The 25,438-nt window shown below is 39.6% G+C and overlaps 1 protein-coding gene and 1 long non-coding RNA gene across 5 annotated transcripts in view; one reads left to right on the forward strand and one right to left on the reverse strand.

Annotated features, from left to right (window-relative positions):
* Positions 1-6,961, forward strand: part of LOC114100407 (uncharacterized) — a 38,016-nt gene extending 31,055 nt beyond the window's left edge. Inside the window, exon 3 of the long non-coding RNA XR_003584069.1 lies at positions 6,708-6,961. This is a non-coding gene — a long non-coding RNA (uncharacterized lncRNA). The remainder of the gene's footprint in view (positions 1-6,707) is intronic.
* The window catches only part of Ndrg3 (NDRG family member 3), a 61,159-nt gene that overhangs the window by 26,057 nt on the left and 9,664 nt on the right, over positions 1-25,438 (reverse strand). For 2 of the 4 annotated variants that reach the window (XM_027945098.2, XM_071608911.1), the window contains exons 2-3: positions 17,007-17,107; positions 7,080-7,115 (exon numbers count right to left, since the gene is read on the reverse strand). In XM_027945098.2, the coding sequence (XP_027800899.2) occupies positions 7,080-7,115; positions 17,007-17,063 (93 nt within the window). In that variant the 5' untranslated portion in view covers positions 17,064-17,107. Of the gene's footprint in view, positions 1-7,079; positions 7,116-17,006; positions 17,108-17,907; positions 17,978-25,438 lie in introns of all 4 variants that reach the window. The other 2 variants (XM_071608910.1, XM_027945101.2) reach the window with 2 other exon arrangements.

The raw sequence follows: 25,438 nt of genomic DNA on the forward strand, positions 1-25,438 counted from the left end.
ACTGTATGAGTGTCTCTCTTATAGTAATACTAGAGCTATTGAGGGAACCGCTCCAGGTTTATTCATTACTTATTTACTAAACTCCTACTATATGAAAGAACCTGGACTGAGCTCTGAGAATAAAACAGCAAACCAAAGATGTGTGATTCCCGCTTCTACAGAGATTAGGAGGCAGGCAATGAATACACAAATCACCAATCCATAATAATGTCTTGTGATAAGTGCTATGAAAAAAATTTAGACAATTAAGAAAGACATTAAACTTCACTAAGCAGCCAGGAAAGTACAAATTAAATTCAATGAGATGTTGTCAAATACACATACATTCTACACAGAATGTAGAAAAATAACAACTCACATATACATATACATATTGGTAGGTATATACATATTGGTAGGTATGTACACTGGAACAATTACCCTGGAGAACATATCTGGTAATTTCTAATGAAGGTAAGAAGTGCCTACCCTACAGCAATTTTACCTTCAGGTATAAACTAAAGAAATTCTCAAACATGGTCACATACAAAAAGTCATATACAGAGATGTACTTTGCAATCTTGCTTATGTAAAAAAAAATTTGAAAAACAGGTGGGCATGGTGGTACATGCCTATAACCCCATACACTCTTTCTGGGAGGGGGAGGAGGAGGATTGCAATTTTGAGGTCAAGTTGTGCAATTTAGCAAGATCTTGGCTCAGAATAAAAAAATATAAAGGGGGGCTAGGTTTGTGCCTCAGCAATAGAACGCTCCCCTAGCACATGCAAGGCACTGGGTTCGATCCTCAGCACCACATAAATAAATAAAAAATTTTAAAAATAAACAAAGGACTGAGGATGTAGCTGAGTAGTAGAGTGTCCCTGGATTCAATCCTCAGTGACACGGTTGGTGGAGAAGAAAACAGCCCACATATCCATCAACAGGGAAATTGATAAATGAATTATGATATATTTACATAATGAAGTATAAATAAAAATGAATGAACTAATAGTATAAGCATTAACACACAGAAAATCTTTTTTTTTTAAAATATTTTTATTTTTACATTTACGTGGTGCTGAGAATCGAACCCAGTACCTCATGCATGCTAGGCGAGCACTCTACCACTGAGCCACAACCCCAGCCCCAGAAAATCTTGAAAACACATGCCAAGTAAGAGCAAGAGGCAGAGGATGTATATGTATTATATACCAGTTATGCAGGTATTCTGAAAAGCAGAACTATAGATTATATATGTTCACAGACATATAAAGTATAAAATCTTGGAGAAAGAATGGACACTAACTTTAGGACTTCATTTCTTTCTGGAAGGTGATGAATTCTGAAAGTGAACTCAAGACAACTTCTCCGTTTTGTTTCTGAAGGTTTATGCCCAAACCTTCAGTAGAGTCCTGCTTGAATAATTCAGATTGGCCTCAGCTGTGCTACTAACAATTGAGAGAAACACTAATTTATATTTTGGTTTTAAGCAGAGGACCTCCCCAAGGCAAGGGAATTGGTGACAGTGTGTCTCTGTGTGTGGAGTGAAAGGTGAGGTGCCAAAGAAGGCCAGGAAAAGGATGAGGAAAAAGGAGATAAAACAGGTGGGATAAAAGTGAACACTTAAAAAAAAATAGATGAGGGAATAGGGCAAGGTAACTACTTTTCATCATTCATAATTTGGATGAAATTCAGAGTTAAAACTAGCTCCTTAGAAAATCAACCTTCTAGGGAGATCTCAGTCCCTACCTCCACATAATATGGCTTCAAATTATTAAACAACCCAAGTATCAAAGAGCCAAGAAGCTGGGTGTGGTGGCGCACGCTTGTAATCCCAGCGGCTCCTGAGGCTGAGACAGGAGGTTCATGAGTTCAAAGTCAGCCTCAGCAAAAGTGAGGCACTAAGCAACTCCCTCTCTATATATAAAATACAATATAGGGCTGGGGATGTGGCTCAGTGGTAGAGTGCTCGAGTTTAATCCCTGGTGCCCCTGTCGCTGCACCCCCCCCACCAAAAAAAAAAAAAAAGAGCCAAGAGTCCTAAGATCTGCTGTTGCTCTTTCTGGAGCAGTCCTTCATTGCTTCATTGCCAAAGTCTCATAATGTTCCTCTTCATTTTCAAAAGTATGGAAATTAAATGTTCTGAGAAGAATAAAGAATGAAGATAAAGGAGGCACTCACCTCCCCGGGGATTTTTACACTCGTCCTTCTCAAACCTGTTCGTGAACAGCCTGTACAAGATGCCATCTAGAGATGAGGTGCAGAGACCTGGGCTATGAGGCTGATTCAATGGTCGGGCCACTGCAGGGAGTGAGTTGTCGCCACCTTTCTGCTTTAGTCAACTATCATCTGTCTTACAGGCTTTTTCTAGTTACATCATCTCCTGCCCCAGGATTCTAGAGTGTGACCCCCACAATGAGCCTGTACTCAAAGGGCGTAGCCCAAGGTAGCACCTTGCAGGCTCTAGTTACCTTCTCCAAGGCTGTGTGCTTTGTGAATATGATCCCTTTATTCTCCAGGCTAATAAACAACCTGAAATCATATGGGCCCATGACATACATCTCTCTCCTCACTGAAAGATGTAGTCTTTTTTTTCCAGTTGTAGATGGACATAATACCTTTATTTTTTAATTTATTTTATGTGGTGCTGAGGATCAAACCCAGAGCCTCACATGTGGTAGGCAAGCACTCCATCCTTGAGCCACAATCCCTGCCCAGAAAAATGTAATCTTAATCAGTATCCTAAGAATTTAGGAGTTTAGAATTTGGGTGGATATTGCCATTATTTGAGAATATCTAACTTTTCACTTTTTTCTTGAGTTCTCTTCCTTCAGCTAAATGTACTGTTATCAGCATGATACATTTTGACCCGTCATATACCTCAACACTTGGTTAAATGATGATCACTTCATGTCTGTTACAACTTCTTTTCCTGAGCCAGTCTGAAATAATTCAGATAAACTTGTAAGATTTTATCAGTATAAAGTTTTATTCTGTTTCCAATAAGTAGGATCTACAGTTTGAGTCTTAGGTATAGTTTTCATTATTATATGATTTTTTTTTTTTTTTTGGTGTTGGAGATCAAACCCTGGACCTCAATGAATTACAACACTTGCCTGATATATCAATATGAAGGACTTTTTTGATACAATACCCCCACTCCTTTACTCCTGTGTGCAGGTATAAAGTTCATCTGCACAATCTCTTTTAATCTCATGGTAAAATAATCTGCCAATTAACTCAGCCTTCTGCCTATCAGTAGAACACATTTTCCTTTTTCAAGTTTTATAATTCATTCTCCCTGACTCTAGCCTCAACTTTTCTGCCCCTGACTTCTTATACCTTTCAGCCTAGTTCAATCAACACTTTTAGACATCTACTTTTACTTTACAACCACCTACAACTCTCAGGCTTCTCATATATCACACTCTTCATTTGAAAACCTCTTTTGTAATATGTCAATCTAAAATCTGCCTTTTTCTCCATTAAAACCAACTCCTGGTTGGGTATGCGGCTTAGTGATAGAGTATGCCTGGCATATGTAAAACCCTGTTTGATCCCCAGCACCACAAAAACAAAAAGGATAAAACCAAAATAACTCCAAGTCCAGCACAGCAGTGCACTCCTGTAATGCTAACTACTTGGGTGCCCAAGGCAAGAAAATTGAAAGTTTGAGGCCAGCCTCAGCAACTTATTGAGAATCCTGTTCCTCCTGTCTCAGCTACCCAAGCTGTTAGGAATACAAGTATGTGCCACCTATCACACCCAGCCCTCAGGTGCCTTTAAAAGGGATGCCAAGAGACCCTCTGCACTCTTGCCCCTCCCATACTCTCCTTGGGAGTTTTTACTTTCTGAATCTTAACCTCCTCTTTAATCAATTTCTGCTTGCTTATCTTGGTGTTTGCAGTGTTCATTCTTCAACTCCTTGGAACATGGACCCAAACCTGATTCCTACTGGTAACATCTATAGGTAGCAGGGTTATAAGCAACTTTTATTTTCATGCTTTTCTGAATTTTTTAAATTTGTGTTTGATTGTTCTCAAGGTTTTTTTGTTTTGTTTTGTTTTTTTAAGCAATATATCATATTCACAAAGAAGCTACAGCATCAAGGACATACTTAAATGGACAGTGAACAGCCTGTTGATTCACTGTGTCATTCGGCAATAGGCTCTTCTTTCTCATCAATTCTAAGTATGTCACTTTGAGCCATTCTCCTTCCCTCACTACTCATGTCCATATTATAACTAATTTTTTTTTTATCAGAGGAGCTATATAACAACAATACCACTAGGACAATCAAAAAACCAAGAAAAAGGCACACTTTTAATTAAATTATTATTGAAAAAAATTAATGTAGTTGATTAGTAAAGAAAAAAACAGAGGGAGAGACTGGGGATGTAGCTCAGACATAGGTGCTTGCCTAGAATGCACAAGGCCTTGGATTCAATCCTCAGTACCAAACACACACACAGATACACTCACACAAAAACCAGAGGGAAAAAAGGCAGTTTAAATTCAAGTTGTGAGCTTAGTGGTTAACTTCCTATGATAATTTCCTGGGGCCATCATCAAAGATTCCTTAAAAATTTTCCTTAGGCAAGACAAAGACACCAAGTAAGCCCTGGTTAGGATGGCTTCAGTTCACCCAATGACACAGCTGTGCTAGTGGACAACACCAATACCAGGGAAATGTTTTTCCGTTTGGTGATAATGGTGGTTTTATATTTGTTCTGCTTTGTCTCCAAGAATGCCCAAGGATGTCTAGGAAACTCCAGGCAAACTGGGCCATTCTAAACTAGACTTCTCACATCACAGTTCCTATGTCCTTGTTCTTCTATCAGCCTGTTGCTAAACTCTGACCCAACTGCCCCTTGTCTCCAGGACATCCCATAAGCCTTTAACAAGGAGATGGACAAGAACGGCAACAAAAGAACACTCATGAGCACCAGAAGGAGAAAAAGAGAACAGTCTATGGCTTATTTCTTCTTCTTTTTGTACTGGGGTGCTTTGCCACTGAGATACATCTAGTCCTTTTCATTATTTATTTTGAGAGAGGGTCTTGCTAAGTTGTTGAACCTGGCCTCAAACTTGCAATCCTCCTACCTCAGCCTCCTGAATTGGAATTACAGGCACCACCATGCCTGGCTTCTTCTTTATAACCTAAAGAATCTATACATTCATAACTAGTGACAAGACGGTGACAAACACTTGCCATCATTCTATCTGAATAGAAGAACTGAACTAAAAGGTATAATTCACAGAAAGAATTTTTGTCAGGCTATTTTTAGTCCTTAATAGTCAACTCTATTTTACTTATATTTATAATTATGTGTGGAAAAAAAATCTCAAAGGATATAATCAAAATATTATTACATTAACATTTTCTTATTTATTTTGCAGTGAACATATATGATTTTTTTATATTCTTTATTTTTGGAGGAGAGATACTGAATTTAATGAAAAGCAATGCTTCCACACTTTCAGATAGGATTACACATATGTTATTTCTGGATTACCTCATCCTGAATCTTATTGTCATCCTCTCTCAAATGATCTCCTTATAGACAAATTCTATCAAATATCAAACACAATTGATTCAACCTAGGAGTCAACCATAACTGAATTAAAAATTACTAAACCCAAAAACTACTAAACCCAAACCTATTTTTTTTTTTTTTTAGTAAAGAAGCCATTATCTATAAATAATCGCCTAACAGCACTAGACTGATTATGTTATATATACAAAGTCTCAAGTAGTTACACCAAGGGTGTTTGGAACTGGGATTCTGAAATCTACAACAATATTATGAGTATGCCCCTTCCACAATGAATCTCATCTGTCCTACCAAGGAAGCCTAGCTTTAAAGACAATTTAACTCTTAATAACATCTCAGCTAGGGACACACACAGGTGAGAAAGAAAGCTATTGGGTTCAGGAAGAATGATATTTTTCAATTCCAACCACTCAATGGCAAATTATGAACCCTGATTCTCAATTTCCTTACCTTGAAAACAAGGATAATAAAAACTACCTCACAGGGCTGGGGTTGTGGCTCAGTGGTAGAGCTCTTGCCTAGCATGCATGAGGCACTGGGTTCAGCACCACATAAAAATAAAATAATGATACTGTATCCACCTAAAACTAAAAAACAAATATTAAAAAAAAGCCTACCTCATAATATTGCTTTAAGGACTGGAGAAACTATATGTTTAGGAGGTAATCCATAGTAGGTATCCAATAAATTATCTTGTTATAACTGGTTTGCCTATGTAATAGTTATCAGTTCTTCCTTTTCATGCTAACAATATAGAGGTTCTAAGGTACTTAACATAAAATACATACTTGAAAATACTATTTGCCTATGGGTATACAGAATGGGTAGAATACTAGAAGCAAGGAATTTGGTTTCTCAGAACCCTCATTACTACTTTTTCCTTTGAGTCTACTTCATGTCACTACTATGACGTCTATCCCAAAAGTGGGAAGGACAAGCTGCCTAGGCTTACAAGGTTCCCATTTCTATCAGGATCAGTTAACAGATAAAGCAGGTAAATTGGTTCATTTTACTGATTTTCAAATTGGCAATAGAGCTACAGGCAAAAGTAGACTAAGAAGAACTGTATCATAGGAAAATACTAACGAGTCACGTTGAATTCTGCATTTTCAAACACAAAACCAAGAAAAATGTTCATTCTGTACTGATAAAAATTTGCCTTTTTGTTTTAGGAGAAGAATTTGCTGTTGAGAAGCCTCTCCTCCAAACTTGCCCATGCTCTACCTTCTCTGCACTCAGGTGACAACATGCCATCTGCCAGCTGTGACAAATGAGATTTCCAATATCATTCGAGGAAAGGAGATCTTAATCACAAAGAGACAGCTCAATCCACTAACCTACAGTCATAACAAAGCTACCTGGCAGGCAATTTTTGAACATGATAGCAAATCATTTTAAATAAACTTGATCGAAATGACCAAAAGAACATTAAAGAGTCACGATTAGCTATGGGAAGAGATCCACTTCTACAAGACCACCACCACAGGAAGAGAGGCACTGCAGAGATCCTGTACAGAGCCTCTTTGTGCTTGTACAGTCCTTACCTGACAGTCAAAGTCCTGGAAGTTTCGTGTACCATTCTGTCAACAGAAGGCAGAAAACACAGTCAGTTTCCCCATGTGGTTCCCCAAATGTGCAGCAAATTCAGTTCACAGTGAAAGCAGTGCATGTGCAGTTTCCTGGTTGCCATCAACCTAAAATGGTTTTCACTGAAAGCTTCAGAAGCAGGGTGGGTTACTGACTTGCGCTAGTACCAGCTATGTCTTCAGAAGTGAGATTATGCCTTGGTTGGATTACTGTGAAGATAAAGGGAAGCAGAATAGTTTCCCAGCAAAGCTTGGAACTTCATGCCTTCCTACTGAAGGAAGCAGTGAGAATTTGTGGGAAGAGAGTAAAAGATGGATCAGCGTATGACAGCACACCGTCAACACACATGGGAAGTTACCTGGGAAGAAAGGCCTTAGATGCCAACCTTGAGAGGGATGAAGGAGAGCAAGAGCCAAGGTACCCAGGTCTAGGAATTAAAGAAAGGATTAGGAAGAGGACAAGGCCATGAACGGATCAGAAATGGAAGACTTAAAATCTAACAAAGAAGTAAAACAATGTCACTGAAGAAGGGAAAGAAAGAGAATAGGGCTCCTAACACCCTGGCATTTCTACTGCATCCTATGAAACTGGAGATAGGAAAAAAAAAAAAAAAGACAAATCACTGAAACATATAAAAAGCAGAACTTAGACAAAAGATTCAAGGAAAATTCCCCAAATTTCTAAAAAGAGATTATATGATAGTAATATCTGATTGATAGTAATATCTGATTGAGGAAAAGAAATCAAAGGTGATGACTCAGGCATTTCTGCAGCATTTCAGATGCCGAAGTTGCAAGAGTATGACATCAGAGTACAAAAAGGGTAACAAGTAATATATTAGGGAAGAAAAAACCCTTTTACTTGATTTTTTTCATAAAGTATAATCCCCTCCCTGAGAAGCCTCTCATTATTTAGAAATCGTTTTATCATGACATGTTTGTTCTGTCTCTACACCAGCTTCCAGAGGTATGGAACTGCTAATAAGTACCTTTCCAAGAGCTGCCCCTCCAGAGAATCTCTAGATATGTGATTCTGAGAGAATACTAAGTAGTCCCATCCTCTTCCAGAAGCTCCTCATAGAAGCAGTTCTTCCTGATCCTACACTGCTGGCAGGACAAAACAGAGCACAGTGGGTACAAACAACTAAAGAATCTAACTGTCCTCCCCAGGAGAGGAACTCAAAGAACCAGCTGGGATGATCTGGAGTTGCACTATCCAATAAGGTAGCCACCAGCCACATGTACAATTTAAGTTTAAAATTAAAAGTTCGGTTCCCCCTGCATTAGCCACCTGTGGAATTCTCATATAACTAGACAGCACAAATACAGAACTCTTGCATTACTGTGGAAACTTCTATTGAAAAGAACTGATCTAGAGAACAAAAACTTCTAAAGGATTAAGGTTTTTCTTAGGGTAGCAGTAAGTCACTGTAGATCACCAATAACAGAAAGACTGTAAATGTCATTAAGAACAGGCAAAGCAGTGGAAGAGATGGCTAGTCTGAAGTATTATTCTTTTATTTTCTTTTTTGCATTACTGGGGATTGAACCCAGGGCTGAATGCTAGATAGGTACTCTACCACTGAGCTAGATCCGGAGCCCCTAAAGCATTATTCTTGACACAAAACCAGACTCAGAAAGAAAGTCTGATGGTAGTACAGATGGGGCTAGGTAGCACACTCCAAGGAATGATGTTATTGGTGAAAAGAATCATAGTGTTCTACAGCTCCCATTAGTCCCATAAAATGTCTGAGAGCTTCTTCAGAGAAGTCATTGTATTTAATTTCCAGTTTAGATTACGAGAAATAGAAGGAAGGGCCTGCTCATGGACTATGGTAGATTGTTTCAGTATGATATAAATGACTACTAGGTGAGTTTTTGGTTCCTGATTCAACTCGTACCTTCCTCCAAATAAAGTACAAGGCCACTATAAATCAGGTGCCTGATGTAGATTTCTAAAATAAGCCAATATAAAAAAGTAAACATTTTAAAAGATTTTTTATTAAACATTTATTGAGGAATTTTTGTTAAGACTTTGGGTTAAGGGCTGGTGTTACAGCTCAGTGGTAGAGTGCCTGCCTAACATGTGTGAGGCATTGGTTCAATTCTCAGCACCAATTATAAATAAATTAAATAAAGGCCATCAATAATTTAAAAAAATATTAAAAAAAAGACTTTGGGTTAAGAACAAAACAAAACAGGGGCTGGGGTTGTGGCTCAGAGTAAAAGCGCTTGCATAGCATATGTGAGGCACTTAGTTCAATCCTCAACACCACATAAAAACTAAATAAAGGTATTGTGTCCACCTACAACTAAAGAAAAAAAATGTGTGTGTGTGTGTGTGTGTTTTTTAAAGAACAAAACAACTCACTGGGCCTAATGCTGGTGCTGCATGCCTGTAATCTCAACAGCTCAGGAGGCTGAGCCAGGATGATTGCAAGTTTGAAGCCAGCCTCAGCAACTTAGGGACACCCTAAGCAACTCAGCAAGACCCTGTCTCAAAATAAAATATAAAAAGGGCTGAGAATGTGGCTCAGTGGTTAAACGCCCCAAGGTTCAATCCCCAGTACCCTAAAACAAACAAAAAAATTTTACTGCATTCCAGTTTAAGTGAAAAAAAATAGTAGGGTACTAAATGGTCTTTATAATTTGACCTCAACTACATCACATTGTGCATTAAAAAGACTAGAAGAATCCAGGAGTGCTGGGGCAAGCCTAAAATCCCAGCAACTTGGGAGGCTGAAGCAGGAAGAACTCAAGTTCAAGGCTAGCCTAGGCAACATGAAATCCTGTCTCAAAACAAAAAAATAAAGCTGGGCACACAGATACATGCCTGTAATCCCAGCAACTTCGGAGATTGAGGCCGGTGTATCACATGTTTGAAGCCAATTTGGCAATTTAGCAAAACCCTCAGCAATTTTGCAAGACTGTGTCTCAAATAAAAAAATAAAAAGGACTGGAGATGTAGCTCAGTGGTAAAGTGCCCACGGGTTCAATCCCCAGTCCTGGGGACAGGGGGATACTAAAACATTAACAATAGCAACTCTATCTGCAATTGAGAGATTACATTTTTCTACATGACCATGTATTTCCCCTTTTGTAATTAGAAAACTAGAAAAAAATATTAATAGTATGGTTTAAAAATATATTTGCAATTTAGCATTTTATAACATGAGATTTAAAGATTTACTTAATCTTTTGAGGACTAATTTATAATGATGTCCAAACAGATTATATTGGGGCTTCAATCTTACAGGATTCCCAAAGGTTCCTTTAGAGATTATTCAGAAAGATAAAAGAAAATCACTCTAGTCTGAACTGAAATTTTGGTCAGAGAACACAGAGCCACAAATTTTGATGAGCTCTTTGGGAAGCAGCTGGCATTGTATGCATGAATTCCTCTTCTTCACAAACATGTGATCACAGTCATGAGGCATTTTAGTGAGGCAGGAGTCTCTTAGATGAGCACAAAGGGAAATGCCAAAAGCAGAAAAAAGCAATTCCTTCCAGAAACACTAGGTATCTTGTTTGTCAACTACCTGGCAAAAAGAAAAAAAAAATTATGTGACCATAACCTAATGTACACAGCTAGACTCCCAGATAAAAGATACTAATAACTGGGAAAGAAACTAACTCTTGCTTTTTATTTTGCTTGAAAATAAAAAGAAATCAGAATGGCTGGGGATGTGGCTCAGTGATTAAATGCTCCTGGGTTTAATCCCTGGGACAACACCCTCCCCACCAAAAAACAAAACAAAACAAAAATAACAGAATAATTTGGAGGAAAAACAACAACAAAACTATATCAAGAAAAAAGACTGATTATCACTGAAAGTTGCACTCAAGGTAGAGGCCAGTTAAGGGGCACATTTTCTGGTGGAGCCTCAGTGCCAAATGCAGCTCAAGAAGATAAATTAAGAGCTGGGATGGGGGGGCGGGCTCAGTGGTAGAGCGCTCGCCTCTCACGTGTGAGACCTTGGGTTCGATCCTCAGCACCACATAAAAATAAATAAACAAAATAAAGATATTGAAAAAAAAAGAGCTGGGATCACAACTCAGTGGTACTTTATCTCAGCATCACAAAAAGAAAAAAAGCAAAGTAAAAGCAGGTAATTTTCTCAATTACAAGCCTAGAAAGTAAGCAAATGGCAACTAAGACCCAGGTGCACCCCTATAATTCCAGGAACTTGGGAGACCAAGGCAGGAGGATTGCAAATTCAAGGCCAGCCTCAGCAACTGAGTAGGGCCTTAGGTAACTTATTGAGACTTTGTCTCAAAATAAAATAAAAAGGGCTGGGGTGTGGCTCCGTGGCAGTGCACTCATATAATAAGCACAGAACCCTGTTACCCAGCATCCCACACACACGCACAGCATACTGGGCTAATATTATACGTCACTAACCCCTGCATTAAAATTTCCTTGAGCACCTTGCTAGATCATGGCTAAGGCTTAGGCTCTTACCACAGTCTCCTTCTGCCTCTTGAAACGGGTTTTGAGAATCATATGGTCTTGTCACAGAGGCATTACTACTTGCTGAGGAACTAACTTTTGCTCCAGTCCCATTTAGATCATTTCAGACAACAGATATGACAGTTACCCCTCAGCGCATTAAGGGATTCCCGCTCTGTAATCCATACCAAATATAGCACCTCAGGAATATTTTATGATGAAAATGTTGACAAATCTGTTTTTCATTGCAGATACTACTTTTTATTTTTTGGTGGCATTGGGGATTGAGCCCAGGGCCTCATGCATGCTAGGCAAATACTTTGCTACTAAGCTATATGTTTAGCCTCCACTCCTCCTCCTTCTTCTCTTTTTAAAAAAAGTGACCGTGGTACAAATATTTCTTCTGTCTCTACTGCCCAGGAGGTTACAAAAATATTGATCTCAGGGTCCCCCTTCTTTTAATTCTAATATCCTCCTCCTGCAGTAGGATTTACCTTACTTTCTACTGTAATAACCAAAATAGAGTAAATGAGTTGTTTCCATTCTTTCTAGTAGGTATTTATTCCCCTTCCTGATACTTTCTTCACTTCTTCAGAAGACAACTAGGACTTCCTATTTGTTTTTTCATGCCTGACATTTGGCTTTCACCAGGCTCCACAGTATCTACACTAACAGGAGGCAGGAGGAGGCAGGGAAAATGAAGCATGGTCAGCTCTCTTGCTTGTTACAGATCTGCTGGGTGAAGCCTGAACAGCCTGCAACTAAAGGAAGTATGAAAGATGTAGGTTCTAGTTCCAGCTTCACCACCTTAACAGACACTAGCTTTGGACAAATCAAATAACCTCTAGGAGCCCATTTGTAAAATGGAATTAAAAATGCTTCAATACTTACTTCCCAAGAGGTTAGGGTATTAATAGATTAGAAAAATACTCTGAAAATAGTTAAATGCTATTTTTAAAAATTCATTTCACACATCTGAGCCATTTCTGCATACCAAACAATGTAAGTACTGGTAGTTGCTTCTTTTTATCACTGAAACCAAAACAAGCATGGCAAAAATCACCCACTTCTTGACAATTCTGAGCTATAGACAAAATTACAGGCATACTAAAATAAAACGGGAAAAATACCAACAGATGACAAGAGGCAAGTTAACATAATCCTCACTTAAAGCTATTTTGAGAATGCTTCCTTAGTCATCTCAGGACAAATTTCTCCATAATAGGTTGGGTCTAGATTTCCTTTAGCTCCCTGAGCCTGGAAGAATATAGCAATGTCTTTGGCTAAGAGTATTTATAAGCACAGTGGACAGAAAGAAATAATACACATTTCTAGGCTTCTCCTTAAAGAGGGCAAAGCACAAAAGTGATGCCCAAATACCTCCAGGATCAGTACAGTGGGAAGGGCTCAGGTTTCAGAAGAGAAAAGATGGTTTCAGTCCCAGCTCCCCACTTCCTGGCCAGGCAAGGCAGCCTTTTAGTTAGATTTTTCATCTGCTAAGTGAATAATACTGTCTACTTCAAAGGGATACTCTAAGAATTAAGAGAGAGAATGTATATAAAGCACCTGGCACATGAAAAGTGCTTAATTAATAAATGAATAATGGCAGGTTATGCAAAAAACACAAAAAAAAAACCACCACCAGAAAAGAAACAAAACAACAACAACAAAAAACCATTAAGGTATCTACTCCTATTCAATCTGGAGATTTTTCTCCTACACCAGTGGTTCTCAAGCAGATGTTTTTACTCCTTACAGGACATTTTGACAATAACTGCAGACATTTTTGGTTGTCACCATTAGGAGTACGATTGGCATCTTGCGGGGAGGTCAAAGGTACTGCTAAACATCCTCTACTGAAAAGCACAGTTCGTGGCTTTTGGTAGAAAGTAAGGTAAATCCAAGCTGGGCATGGTGGCACATGCCTGTAATCAGAGACTCAGGAGGCTGAAGCAGGAGAATCATGCATTTGAGGTCAGCCTCAGCAATTTAGCAAGACCTTCAGCAACTGAGTAAGACTGTGGCTCAAAATTAAAAACAAAAAGGGACTGGGGGGCTGGGGATACTGCTCGGTTGGTAGAGTGCTTGCCTCATATACACAAGGTCCTGGGTTCAATCCTGAGGAACACACACACACACACACACACACAGGGACTAAAGATGTAGTTCAGCGGTAAAACACCTCTAGGTTCAATCCCCAACCCCCACGCCCAACCAAAAAAACAAGTAAGGTAAACCTTACTGTAATTTCAGGTTTCCTTTCCTACTAATGACTGAATATTTAATCAGTGGGGAAGGAGGAGGATGTTAGAATGGGAAGACAGAACCTTGGGATCAACATTTTTGTTACTCTATTACTTATCATCTGATCCAAAACAACAGAGTCAAGACTGAGAAATCCTGTTACATAGTCAAATGGACAAGAGGCATTTTCCTCATTATACTTTTTATGACATATGCAAAAACACCCACTTGCTGGGCAAAGACAGCAGCATTCATGAGGCAGGCCGGAGGCTAATGGGGGTGGGATTCTTTCTTTGGGCCTTCCAAAGGGGCCTCCTGTCTATCTACCTGCTTAGCAGGAGCAGGGGAGTTCTCATGAATAGTACTGGGACAGGAGAGAGGGGGCAAGATGGAATGTGGGAAGTGGGTAGAAACAGTACAGGGATATAGAAAGGAGCTAAAAGATGTTAGAAATGAAACATTGCTTGGTTTCTATCTACTTTGGGCTGCCATAACAAAATTCCATATACTGGAAGGCTTAACATATCATAAACTTATTTTCTTGAAAATTCAAGAGTAAGGTTCAAGCAAGGTTCTGTTTTCAATGAGGGCTTTTCCTGGTTTACAAACAGCTGCCTTCTCACAGTATCCTCATATAGCAGGGGTTTAGAGGCCACCAAAGCTATCAGATTAGGACTTTATTTAATGTTAATCACTCCTAAAAAGGCACTATCTCCAATAGTTACATGGAGAGGGGGCTGGGGCTTCAACACATAAATTTTGGGGGAACACAATTCAGTCTACAGAATCAAGCAAACATCAGAGGAGGATCAGACATTGATTCAGTGCTTTTCTATAGGTACATCCACTGACCTTTTCCTTTTCCAGTTGTGTTCTCTGTAAGATATTCAAGCAATTTCTGCAATTCTTTCATTTAGGTGCCTCCTTCAGTGTCCTGTAGATTTCCAGGATCAGTGCTGTCCCCTTGTTTTGTGTCCCAGTCCTCAAGTATCTGAGATCCATCAGGTCATGGGGTTTTCAATATTGGCTAATCAGAGTAACTTTAGAACCAGTTCTTAATCTCAAGAGATTTTTGTTTGTTTGTTTTATATTTGGTACTGGGTATTGAACCCAGGGGCATTCTACCACTGAGCCACATCCACAACCCCTTTTATTTTTTGTTTTGAGACAGGGTCTCACTAAGTTGACCAGGATGACTTCAAACTTGTGATCCTCCTGAGTAGGAATACAGGCATGCACTATACCTGGTTATCTCTTGAGAGCTTTTTTAAAAAGCTCAACCAATAGGGAATGGTAATGCACATCTGTAGTCCTACCTACTTGGGAGGCTGAGGCAGAAGGATCACACGTTTGAGGTCAGCTTTAGCAACTCAGTAAGACGCTATCACAAAATAAAAAGAAGTAAAAAGGGCTGGGAATGTGGTTCAGAGCTAGAGAGCCCCTGGATTCAATCCCCAGAGCTTGGGGCGGGGGGAGTAAAAAAGCTCAACCACACCCCACACCCAATCACACCAATCAATCAGGTATCAGTAAGAAGTGAGGACTCAGGAGTTAGTAATTTTTACATCTCCCCAGATAATTCCAATAAGAAGCCAAAGTTGAGAACCACTGACCTTAGAGGAGGTGTGTGTAATCCCCTGTTATTCCCTATTCTCATTTAGTTGATATGGACTGGGACCCAAGAACCCAGGAATCTGTATTTTTAAACAAATCCTCAGCTGATTCTGATGACTAATGAGACTTAGGATAGGTTACTACCTTCCTGAATCTAAACTGCTTATTCTCATCTGCTTTATAAATATTCAGGTCTGTGGCTATGGCTACACAGAAGCTTTACAGATGCAGATTTTATTTCTTTCCTCCAGGGATATTAGAAAGGAGCTAAAAGATGTTAGAAATGAAACATTGCTTGGATTCTATCTACTTTGGGCTGCCATACAAAATCCCATATACTGGAAGGCTTAACACATCATAAACTTATTTTCTTGAAAATTCAAGAGTAAGGTTCAAGCAAGGTTCTGTTTTCAATGAGGGCTTTTCCTGGTTTACAAACAGCTGCCTTCTCACAGTATCCTCATATAGCAGGGGTATATAATTCATATAATTCAGGCACATTGCTTTGGGGACAGCCCTTCACATACACAAAAATATGGTACTTCAAAGAGAGTTTTCTGGAAACAGGAGGGGAATTGGTAGGAGAAGCCAAGGGGGGGGGGGTTAAAAAAATATGCACCTTGCCAAAGGAGAGAGCAAGAAGTTTGGTAAAAGATAAAGGAAAAGGTGGAAGCAGGGACAGAAGAGGTCACAAGGATGAAAGTGGGGCTAGCAGGATTCAATAAAAAATTAGTAAACACATAATAAGTCAGGAGCCCTGGGAGTTTTGAAAGGCTTTGGTCTCAGCAGAAGAAGATAATAAGCAACAGCATCTTCTGGTGGCCCCACACACTTACCCATCTTATCCATATTCTCCATCCATTTTTTTCCTCAAAAGGATGACAAGAAAACATTCACACCATGCTATAAGAGTATTTTAATAGGAGACAATGACAATAAGCCAAAAGAATAGGGTGGAAAAGAAAGAATTTCCAATACACTTTCTGAACAAGAGGGACCAGCCTGTCTGAACTTTTTGGTACCTCATATCACAACATTCCACTTGTTGGGTCCAATGGCTGTCAACTCTGCTGGTCATGATGAAGTTCTCTAACACTAATGTAAAAATGAGGTACATTATTAACATCTATGCATCCTTGATGAAAACTGTGATTTTGACAGAAAGGTCACATCACAGACTTGACAAACTTCAGGAAGAGGACTGCAGCCTGTGTATATCACCAGCCATGCATGTATAATGTTTCTTATAGAAATTGAAAGTCACGGCACTTGGACTCTAAGTCAAACACCACCCGCATGTTTCCTACTTCACTGTATTATTTTTCTCTTGACATCTCTATTTGTAAAATAGGAAAAATCTCAAAGATAACTTGATTGAATTTGACCCATGGACACAAAAATAAGGAAGAAAAGGGAAAGACATTAAAGAGCAGGTTAAGAAATATACTTTAAGAAGCATTCCCTCCAATAAAAGTCAAGTTTAATGTTTAAGTTAGTTACTACTCAAATGATACAGAAAATGAACCAACAGAATAAAAGTCTTATATGTGTTTTAATGAGAACAGAGTTATCTTTACCTTATCATTTAGAAGTGGCTTGATCTCTGTGAGCTGAACATCCTGAAGTTCATCCATGAGGACAGATGAGAGAGAGGCGTCTCAAGAATAAGTCAGTAACCCTGAAACAAGGGAGAAACAAAAAAGGTTTAAGCCAGGAGCTAGAAACACAATGGCCATCCTATAGCATTCATTCAAATATTAGAGCTTACTCTGCATATATCACACATTGCTCAAGGTGCTAAAGACACAGGGAAGGCAGATAAGACTGTGCAATCTCCCTGACTCTTGCTTCCTAGTAGTCACACCCTTGTATAATCCCTTCCATTGAGTGTGGGTGGAATCTATGTCTTGCTTTTAACCAACCAAATATGGGAAAGTGATGGGAATGTACATGAGTACCTGTACACGGCTACATTACATACTTTTTAAAAAATATTTATGTTTTAGTTGTAGTTGGACACAACACCTTCATTCTATCTACTTCTATGTGGTGCTGAAGATCAAACCCAGGGCCTCCCATGCACTAGCGAGTGCTCTACCACTGAGCCACAACCCCAGCCGGCTACATAATATTTTAACATGTGTTTTGCTAAGAGACACTTGTCCTGCTAGCTTTGAAGAAGTAAGCTGACGTGTTCTGAGAACTACATGGCAAGGAACTGAGGGTAGACTCCTGCTGAAAGAGAGCAAGAAACCAAGACCCTCAGTCTAACAATCTGTAAGTCTAACTGGATACTACCAACAACTCTAAGAACCTGGAAATATATCCTTCCTCAGTTGTGCCTCAGATGAGAGACCAGCACTGATTGACACCTTGATGGCAGCCTTGCAGAAGACTCAGCCAACTCGATCCACAGAAAATGGGAGATAATAAATATATATTGGGCTGGGAATGTGGCTCAAGCAGTAGTGCGCTCACCTGGCATACGTGCGGCCCGGGTTCGATCCTCAGCACCACATACAAACAAAGATGTTGTGTCCGCCGAAAACTAAAAAATAAATATTAAAAATTCTCTCTCTCTTTAAAAAAAAAAAAATAAATAAATAAATATTATTTAGACTGCTAAGTTGGTGGTTTTATTTTTATGAAGCAATGGATAATTAATATAGCTTTGCCTTCAGGGAGTGTATATTTTAGTTTTTAAAGAGGGGTAAGTAAGGGAACAACATACTCAGAATTATGCTTCTGGAAACAATATGGAGGATGGATTAAGGGGGGGCCAAAATTTGAAGGTTAATGTTGTAGGATAAGACTGTGAATTAGGAATGGCAATGGGAATGAAGAGGGAAATTAACCAAGGCTGAGCACAATGACCCTTCGGGGAATAACAGCAGTGGATGAAGATTCGGCCTCCCAGATGGCTTCCTATGAGCCCATGATCTTTGACTCCTGATATTTACACTCATTTATAATCTCCCACCCAAATAAATTAGAGATGGCCTGTATAACTAATAGAATATGGTAGAAGCAACAACTGTGACTTTCAAAGCTATATTATGAAGGCATTATAATGTCTTGAGCCACTGTCTCACTGTGACATCCAGCACATTGTGAGGACACTCAAATAGCTGTCTGGAGGTCCCTGTGGAGAAGACCTAACATGTCGGTACCAATCTGCCACCCAGGTGAGTGATCCATTTTGCAAATGGATCCTCCAGTCCCAGTCAAAGAGTTCAGAAGACTATAGCTCCAGAGACATCTGACTGTAACAATATGAGTGACTCTAAGCCAAAACTGCCCTACCAAACCCGTTTCCAAATTCCTGATCATGAGAGATAATAAATAATTTTGTTTTAAAGTGACTTATTATGAATGAATAGATAACCGACACAGAAAGGGAACAGATTAAGGAGTTCAGAAAGAGGAGGAAAGTTAAAGGGAGACATGCAGAATAATCAGCCAGAAATCTTTCCTCCATCTCACTGCAGAGGAAGCTGTGGGGACAGGCTGCAGACACTGGATACTATAGACAGTAATTCCCACACAGACTTCAAAGCTCAAGGCTTCATGTGTTTTGCCTTGGCCCTAAGCCATCAAAAAGGAAAAATGCTAATTCAACATTTATTGAGAACCTACTGCACAGAGCACTATGGAAGATATGAAGAAAGTTCCTGCCTTATTTAGGAGCTTACTAAAGAGTAGAGATAATAGCTATCCATAAAATGATAAAAAGAAAAGACTTAAGAGTTCAAAGGATAACTAATTACTTCTAAATGATGTGAATCAAAAGAGCCTTCAAAAGATATTAGTCTACTATAGATGTTCAACTTATGATGGGGTTATATTCTGATAAACCCACTATAAATTGAAAATAGTATAAGTCAAAAATGCATTTCAGATAGGCATGGTGGTGCATGCCTGTAATCCTCATTTCTCAGGAGGCTGAGACAGGAGGATGCCGAGTTCAAAGCCAGCCTCAAAAAAAGTGAGATGCTAAGCAACTCAGTGAGACCCTGTCTCTAAAAAGACAAAATAGGGCTGGGGATATAGCTCAGTGGTCCAGTGTCCCCGAGTTCAATCCCTGGTACCTGACCCCGCAAGATGCATTTCATACTCCTAGCCTACTAAACACCACATGGTAGCTACGTGGTACAACACGGAGTGTCATCTGTTGACCCTTATGATCACATGGCTGACTAGGAGCTATGGCTTGCTGTCTCTGCCCAGCATGACAAGAGAGTATCACCAGAAAAAGATAAAAATTCAAAACCCACAGGGTATGGCTCAGTGGCAGAGCACCTGCCTAGTATGCGTGAGGCCTTCCCTGGGTTGAATCTCAGGACTGAAATTTAAAATTTGGCCTAACTGGAATCTATTCATTTTGTGCTTATTAATCACAATAAACTGTGTGCTGCTTTACATTTGGATTTCACTACTAATCAATTATTTAAAGTGGCAATTTTAAAGTTCTTTTCCTCTATTTTAAAAGCAATATGCTCTCTTTAGAAAATGTAAAAATCATAGAATAATGAAAAGATGTTTTATTCACAATTCTTCCATCTAAAGACAATCATTTAGTCTATTTCCATTTGTTCTTTTTTTACATATAACATGGTGATCTCCTGAAAATTTTTTTCCAACCCACCTTGCTTTATTCTTTAAAATTTATTCCTGGGAAAACAGGCAACAGAGATGTTTGTTATTCAAATGTAACTCCATAGTGGGTGGGTCTATGAAGGAGCCTCAGGGCCAGAGGAAAGCCTAAGGTGCCTTCAGGTCCAGAGTGAATGACATTCACTTAGTGTTCCCAGCTTTTTAAGATGAAGAATAATGTAATGTTTGTGCCAACAAACACTTAAAGACACAAATTAAATGAGAAGCCTCTCTCTATCAGCTGGGCTCAATGCAGACTAATGCAAGAATTCTGGGTAGGACAGTAAGCTGCTCCAGGGTGACTTAGGAATTGGCAACAGGACAGCAGACATTCACCTTACACATTCTAGGGGACCTAATGCATTCTTCTGGAGAAACAAATTTTCCTCGGCTTTCATTGCCTTAATTCTTTGCCAATGAGCAGTTTTATAACATCTATAAGAAAACTAGATCACATGGTGGAAAACTCCATCTCCAGATCTCTTAGCTGCACAGACTGGTTCCCTCCTGGGGATCTGCGGCCTGCAGTTCTAGCATCTGCATGATAGAATCACTGTCAGGTTCTACCCTGCCATAATGGCTGCTAATATTTTCAAAAGACTAGTAGGGATTTTTTTAAACTATAGTAGACAATAAAATGTTGACCCTCTTTCCTAGTCTCATGAAGAAGAGAGAGAATAGACAAGTAAAAATCCAGCATGCCTAAACTGAAGGAAAGGGGGAAAGGAGGCCACCAACTCTGCTAGGAATTTTCTAGGCATCTCACGTTTAATCCTCATAACAATTCTCTCAGAAAGATATCTTCATTTCTTACTTTATAAATGAGAAATTTAGACTTAGAGAAGTTTTCCAAAATCCTACATGTAAGGAACAGGGCAAGAATTCAAACATCTTTGCTTTCCTCACTGTACCATAATGTCCTGCATGGAAACCTGGATAAGTTCCTTCCGGTCCACCCACACTGTGGCCCCCCCCTTGAAGTAAAGGCAACAGATGTCTAAAGCAATCCTATACATACCAACAATGACTCAGGCCTTGGAAACAGAGGTCTGAGTCATCACACCAGGATAGGAACCCTCACCATCTCATCAGTTAGCTAAGGGCAAGGAGAACATGGAATGAATGAGAAGAGAAAGAGAAAGGAAATTCCAGCTATGACTTGGTAACCAATTTCAGAAGCAAGGGCTGATTCTCACTTCTTAGAACTCAAATGTACAGATAACCTATTAGGGTTCTTACCAGTTTTGAGTGATGAAAGTCTAATATGTGACTTCATTGCAGAGGAGGAGTGGAGATCATCTGAGATGAGGAGATGAAGAACTGAAAGGCTTAATTATTAGCAATCATCTTTAATAGAGATAGTAAGAATGGGGTAGAGAAAATTTCTATTAATTTTTATCCTGCTTTCTTCCAAAAAGAATTTCAGTAAACCACACAGGATTTTAAAAGACTCAACCTTTTAAAAGACAGAAAATATATTGGAAAGACAGAATAGTTAGTACAAACCTAGCTGAAGCTGGGTGTGGTGGCATATGCCCGTAATCCCACTGACTTGGGAGGCCAAGGCAGGAGGATTGCAAATTTGAGGCCAGTCTCAGCAACTTAGTGAGATCGTATCTCAAGACAAAAACGGCTGGGGATGTAGCTCCAGTGGTAAAGTACCCCTGGGTTCAACCCTCAGTACCAAAAAACAACAAAAGGGGGGGAAAAAAAAACAAACCTAGCTATAGGGAACAGGCTACTAGAATTAAAATGTATAAGGAAAGGAAGGGGATGGAAGTGTAGTTCAGTGGTAGAACACCAGCTTCGCATATACAAGGCCCTGGGTTGGATCCCCAGCAACACCAAAACAAACAAACAACAACAACAACACACACAAAGAAAAAAAGAAAGGAGACTAAGGTTGATAAAAACAGTACAAGGTCAGAAAATTTTTAAGTACAACAAGTAGGAGACAAAGAAAAACGTTCAGAGACACTGGAGAAAAGCAGAAAGCTAATGTCAAAGAAGTCAATAGAGAAGAGATTCACAGAAGGGAAGGAAGACTGTCAAATGTTTAAGAGAAAGGAGGATAATAAAGGCTAAGAAGGGACCATTAACTTCATATAGATTTTAATTGTAGGTGGTCATAATACCTTTATTTTATTTTAATGTGGTGCTAAGAATTGAACCCAGTGCATACACATGCCAGGCAACCACTCTACCACTGAGCTACAACCTCAGTCCAGCACCATTAACTTTTGACAATGAAAGTCAATGGTATTAAAACCTAGGGAAGGGGACTGGGTTGTGGCTCAGTGGTAGAGCGCTTACCTGGCATGTGTGAGGCCCTGGGTTTGATCCCTAGCACCACATATAAATAAAGTAAAAGATCCACTGGCAACTAAAAAATATTAAAAAAAACAAAAACCTAGGGAGGGCTGGAGTCATTGCTCAGTAGTAGAGCACTTGCCTGGCATGTGTGAGGCCCTGGGTTCAATCCTCAGCACTGCATATAAATAAATAAATGATCCACTTACAACTTAAAAAAAAAAAAAAAAAAAAGCCTAGGGAAATTGAGAATTACTTCCCCATGCTGAAAAGCCTGTCACCATGTGGATCACCTTTTAGAAATACAGAAACAGGCATTTCTCAACTGAAGTGCAAGTTACTAGGAGAGACACCAGAGGTTTTTGTTTGTGCCTATACTAAGGTTCATCCCAGGGGCATTCTAACTCTGAACTATTTTGTAATTTTGAAATGGGGGTCTTACTAAGTTGCCCAGGCTATTCTCAAACTTGTGATCCTCCTGCATTGACCCTGGAGTAGCTGGGATTACAGATGTATACCACAACAACTAGCCAACACCAGTGTTCTTTGACACATAGAGGGCAATTATGGGAGGACTTTTAAAGATTATCAAGACCAGTGACTTTTAAGTTTTCTACCAAACCTGAAATATACAATAGAAAAAAAAAAAAAAAGATAGGGTCTCTGCTGAAATGGTAGTAAGACCACCAGGCTTTGCAGAAACACTTTAAAGTTTAATGACATGTGGCTAGCAGAATAACTCAGTGGTAAAGAGCATGCCTAACATGTAGGAGATGTGGGTTCAATCCCCTGTACCACAAAAACCAGTCTAATAATATAGAGTATAAGTCTTTGTTCATTCATAGAAAATACATGCCTTGAGACGCATATATTCCTTCAGTTATAGAAAGGGCCCATAAATACATTAGAAAGGAACTCTAGCCCAATATGGGCCCCTACCCAGCTACCTGACACTGGGCAAAGCATTTTCCCTTTCTGAGCATCAGTTTATCTGTAAAGGGAAGAGATTGGGCAAGATGACCATTTTGGGTCATTGTAAGGTTAAAATTCTGTATAACTCAAAAGCTCCCTATAAATGTAGTACTTTACATTCTTCCCCAGGGTGAGCATTCTTCTTTGCCACCTCATATGGCCTTCCACTGAAATCCTACGAGTTCATACAGTTATCAACTTGGTGAAGTTCAATGGCTTGCTGAAGGTCACTTGGCAAATCAGTAAGAGGGTGCATTTGGCCTGACTCCAGGAACATAAAAGTCTCACTCTTCACTGTGTCCGTTTAGGGAAAGCTCACTGAGATAATTAGTGCTTAAAAACATTGCTGTTTTCAAAAAAGAGAAGAATATTAAGAAGGTATTGGCTTTCTAAACTACAAACCATCTTTATAGCTTTCTCCCATGGTGAAGGTAATTTGTTACCTTTGGCTTTTCCAGGATGTTCAGACACCAGGCAACTAGTTTGTATTCTAGGGACAGAGTCAGTCAATTTTGGTTTTGACAAGATGGCAGACAGACTACCCAAATAGAAAAAAGTGCAGCAAACAAGGGAGATACACCAGGGAAGAACAAGCTGAAAGGGGTCAGGTGGAGCCAGTCATGAAGCAATTATGACTTTAAAAAGAGTTATAGGAAGTGGCAGGACACCAGCAAGGCAGACAGTCAGCAAGCAGACTCATGTCCTGCTTTTTTTTTAACCTATCAACATTGGCTAAATAAGTAGCCATTATAGCACTTTACAATTCACAAACACTTTCACATCTAACAGCTCACTGGATTATCACAGTGATACCATGAAAAACACTGGGGCAGCAGTACCATCACCCAAAAAGCTAAGGCTTAATAACTGAAATGGGCCAGGTGCTGTGGCACACACCTGTAATCCCAGAGGCTCAGGAGCCTGAGATAGGAGGATTGTGAGTTAGAGCCAGCCTCAGCAAAAGGAAGGAGCTAAGCAACTCAGTGAGACCCTATCTCTAAATAAAATACAAAATAGGCCTGGGGATGTAGCTCAGTGGTCGAGTGCCCCTGTATTCAATTCCCAGTACCTCCTACCCCCCCCCACACACACACACAAAGAAGTGAAATGGATTGACCAAACACCACAACTCATAAATGGACACAGCCAGAACCAAAACCCAAGTCTTCTGATCTCAAATGTTCACTTTTATATCACACTGCCTCCCCAAAGAGAGCAGTGGATGAAAGGAAGAGAAATTCAACAGACAATCCTGCTACCCATTTGCTATGAGGACCTCTTTATTTCTGGTTCTAAATTACACTGAAAAGCTACCATCAGGCTGTAGGCTCTAAAATTAAATCCCGACACATAGTGAGTAACAAGAAAACACAGATTTGGGCCAGGAGTGGTGGCACGTGCCTGTAGCCCTAGTTATTTGGGAGGATGAGGCAGGATGATCCCTTGAGCTCATGAGTTTAAGACTAGTCTCCACAACATAGTGAGACCCTGTCAGGAAAAAAGAAAGAGAAGAAGGAGAAGGAGAAGAAGAAAAGAAAAAGGGAAAGAAAGAACAAGTGAGCAGCATGAATTTGAAGTTCAACTGAGTAGGGAAGACAGTCTATAAACAAGTCACTACAGTTCACAGTTACACATGAGTCTATGAGTTGGACGAATTTAAAGGCAATTTCTCAGCATCAGCATCACTGCCACCTTAGACCAGATCATTCCCCATAATCTCTTATACTGGGGTTGGACCCAGAGAATTGCACATGCTAGGTAAGCACCGAGCTATACCCCTACCCCATTTTCGAATTTTATTTTGTGATAGTTCTTACCAAGTTTACCCAGGTAGGCCCTGAACTTGTGAACCTTCCTCCTCAATCTCTTGAGTAGCTGTGATTCCAGGTGTGCACCACCGTGTCCAACCAGATCACTCTTTGTTGGGGGTGAGGAAAAGCTGTCTTGTATGCTGCAGAATGTTTAGCAGCATCCTTGGCCACCACAACTAGAGGTCAATAGCACCTTCCCCCAACAGCAGTCTCACCTGAAAATGTCTCCAAACAATGCCAAATGTATTCTGTGGGCACAATGA

The sequence above is a fragment of the Marmota flaviventris genome, chromosome 2, assembly GCF_047511675.1.
Source record: "Marmota flaviventris isolate mMarFla1 chromosome 2, mMarFla1.hap1, whole genome shotgun sequence".
Taxonomy (NCBI): Eukaryota; Metazoa; Chordata; class Mammalia; order Rodentia; family Sciuridae; genus Marmota; species Marmota flaviventris.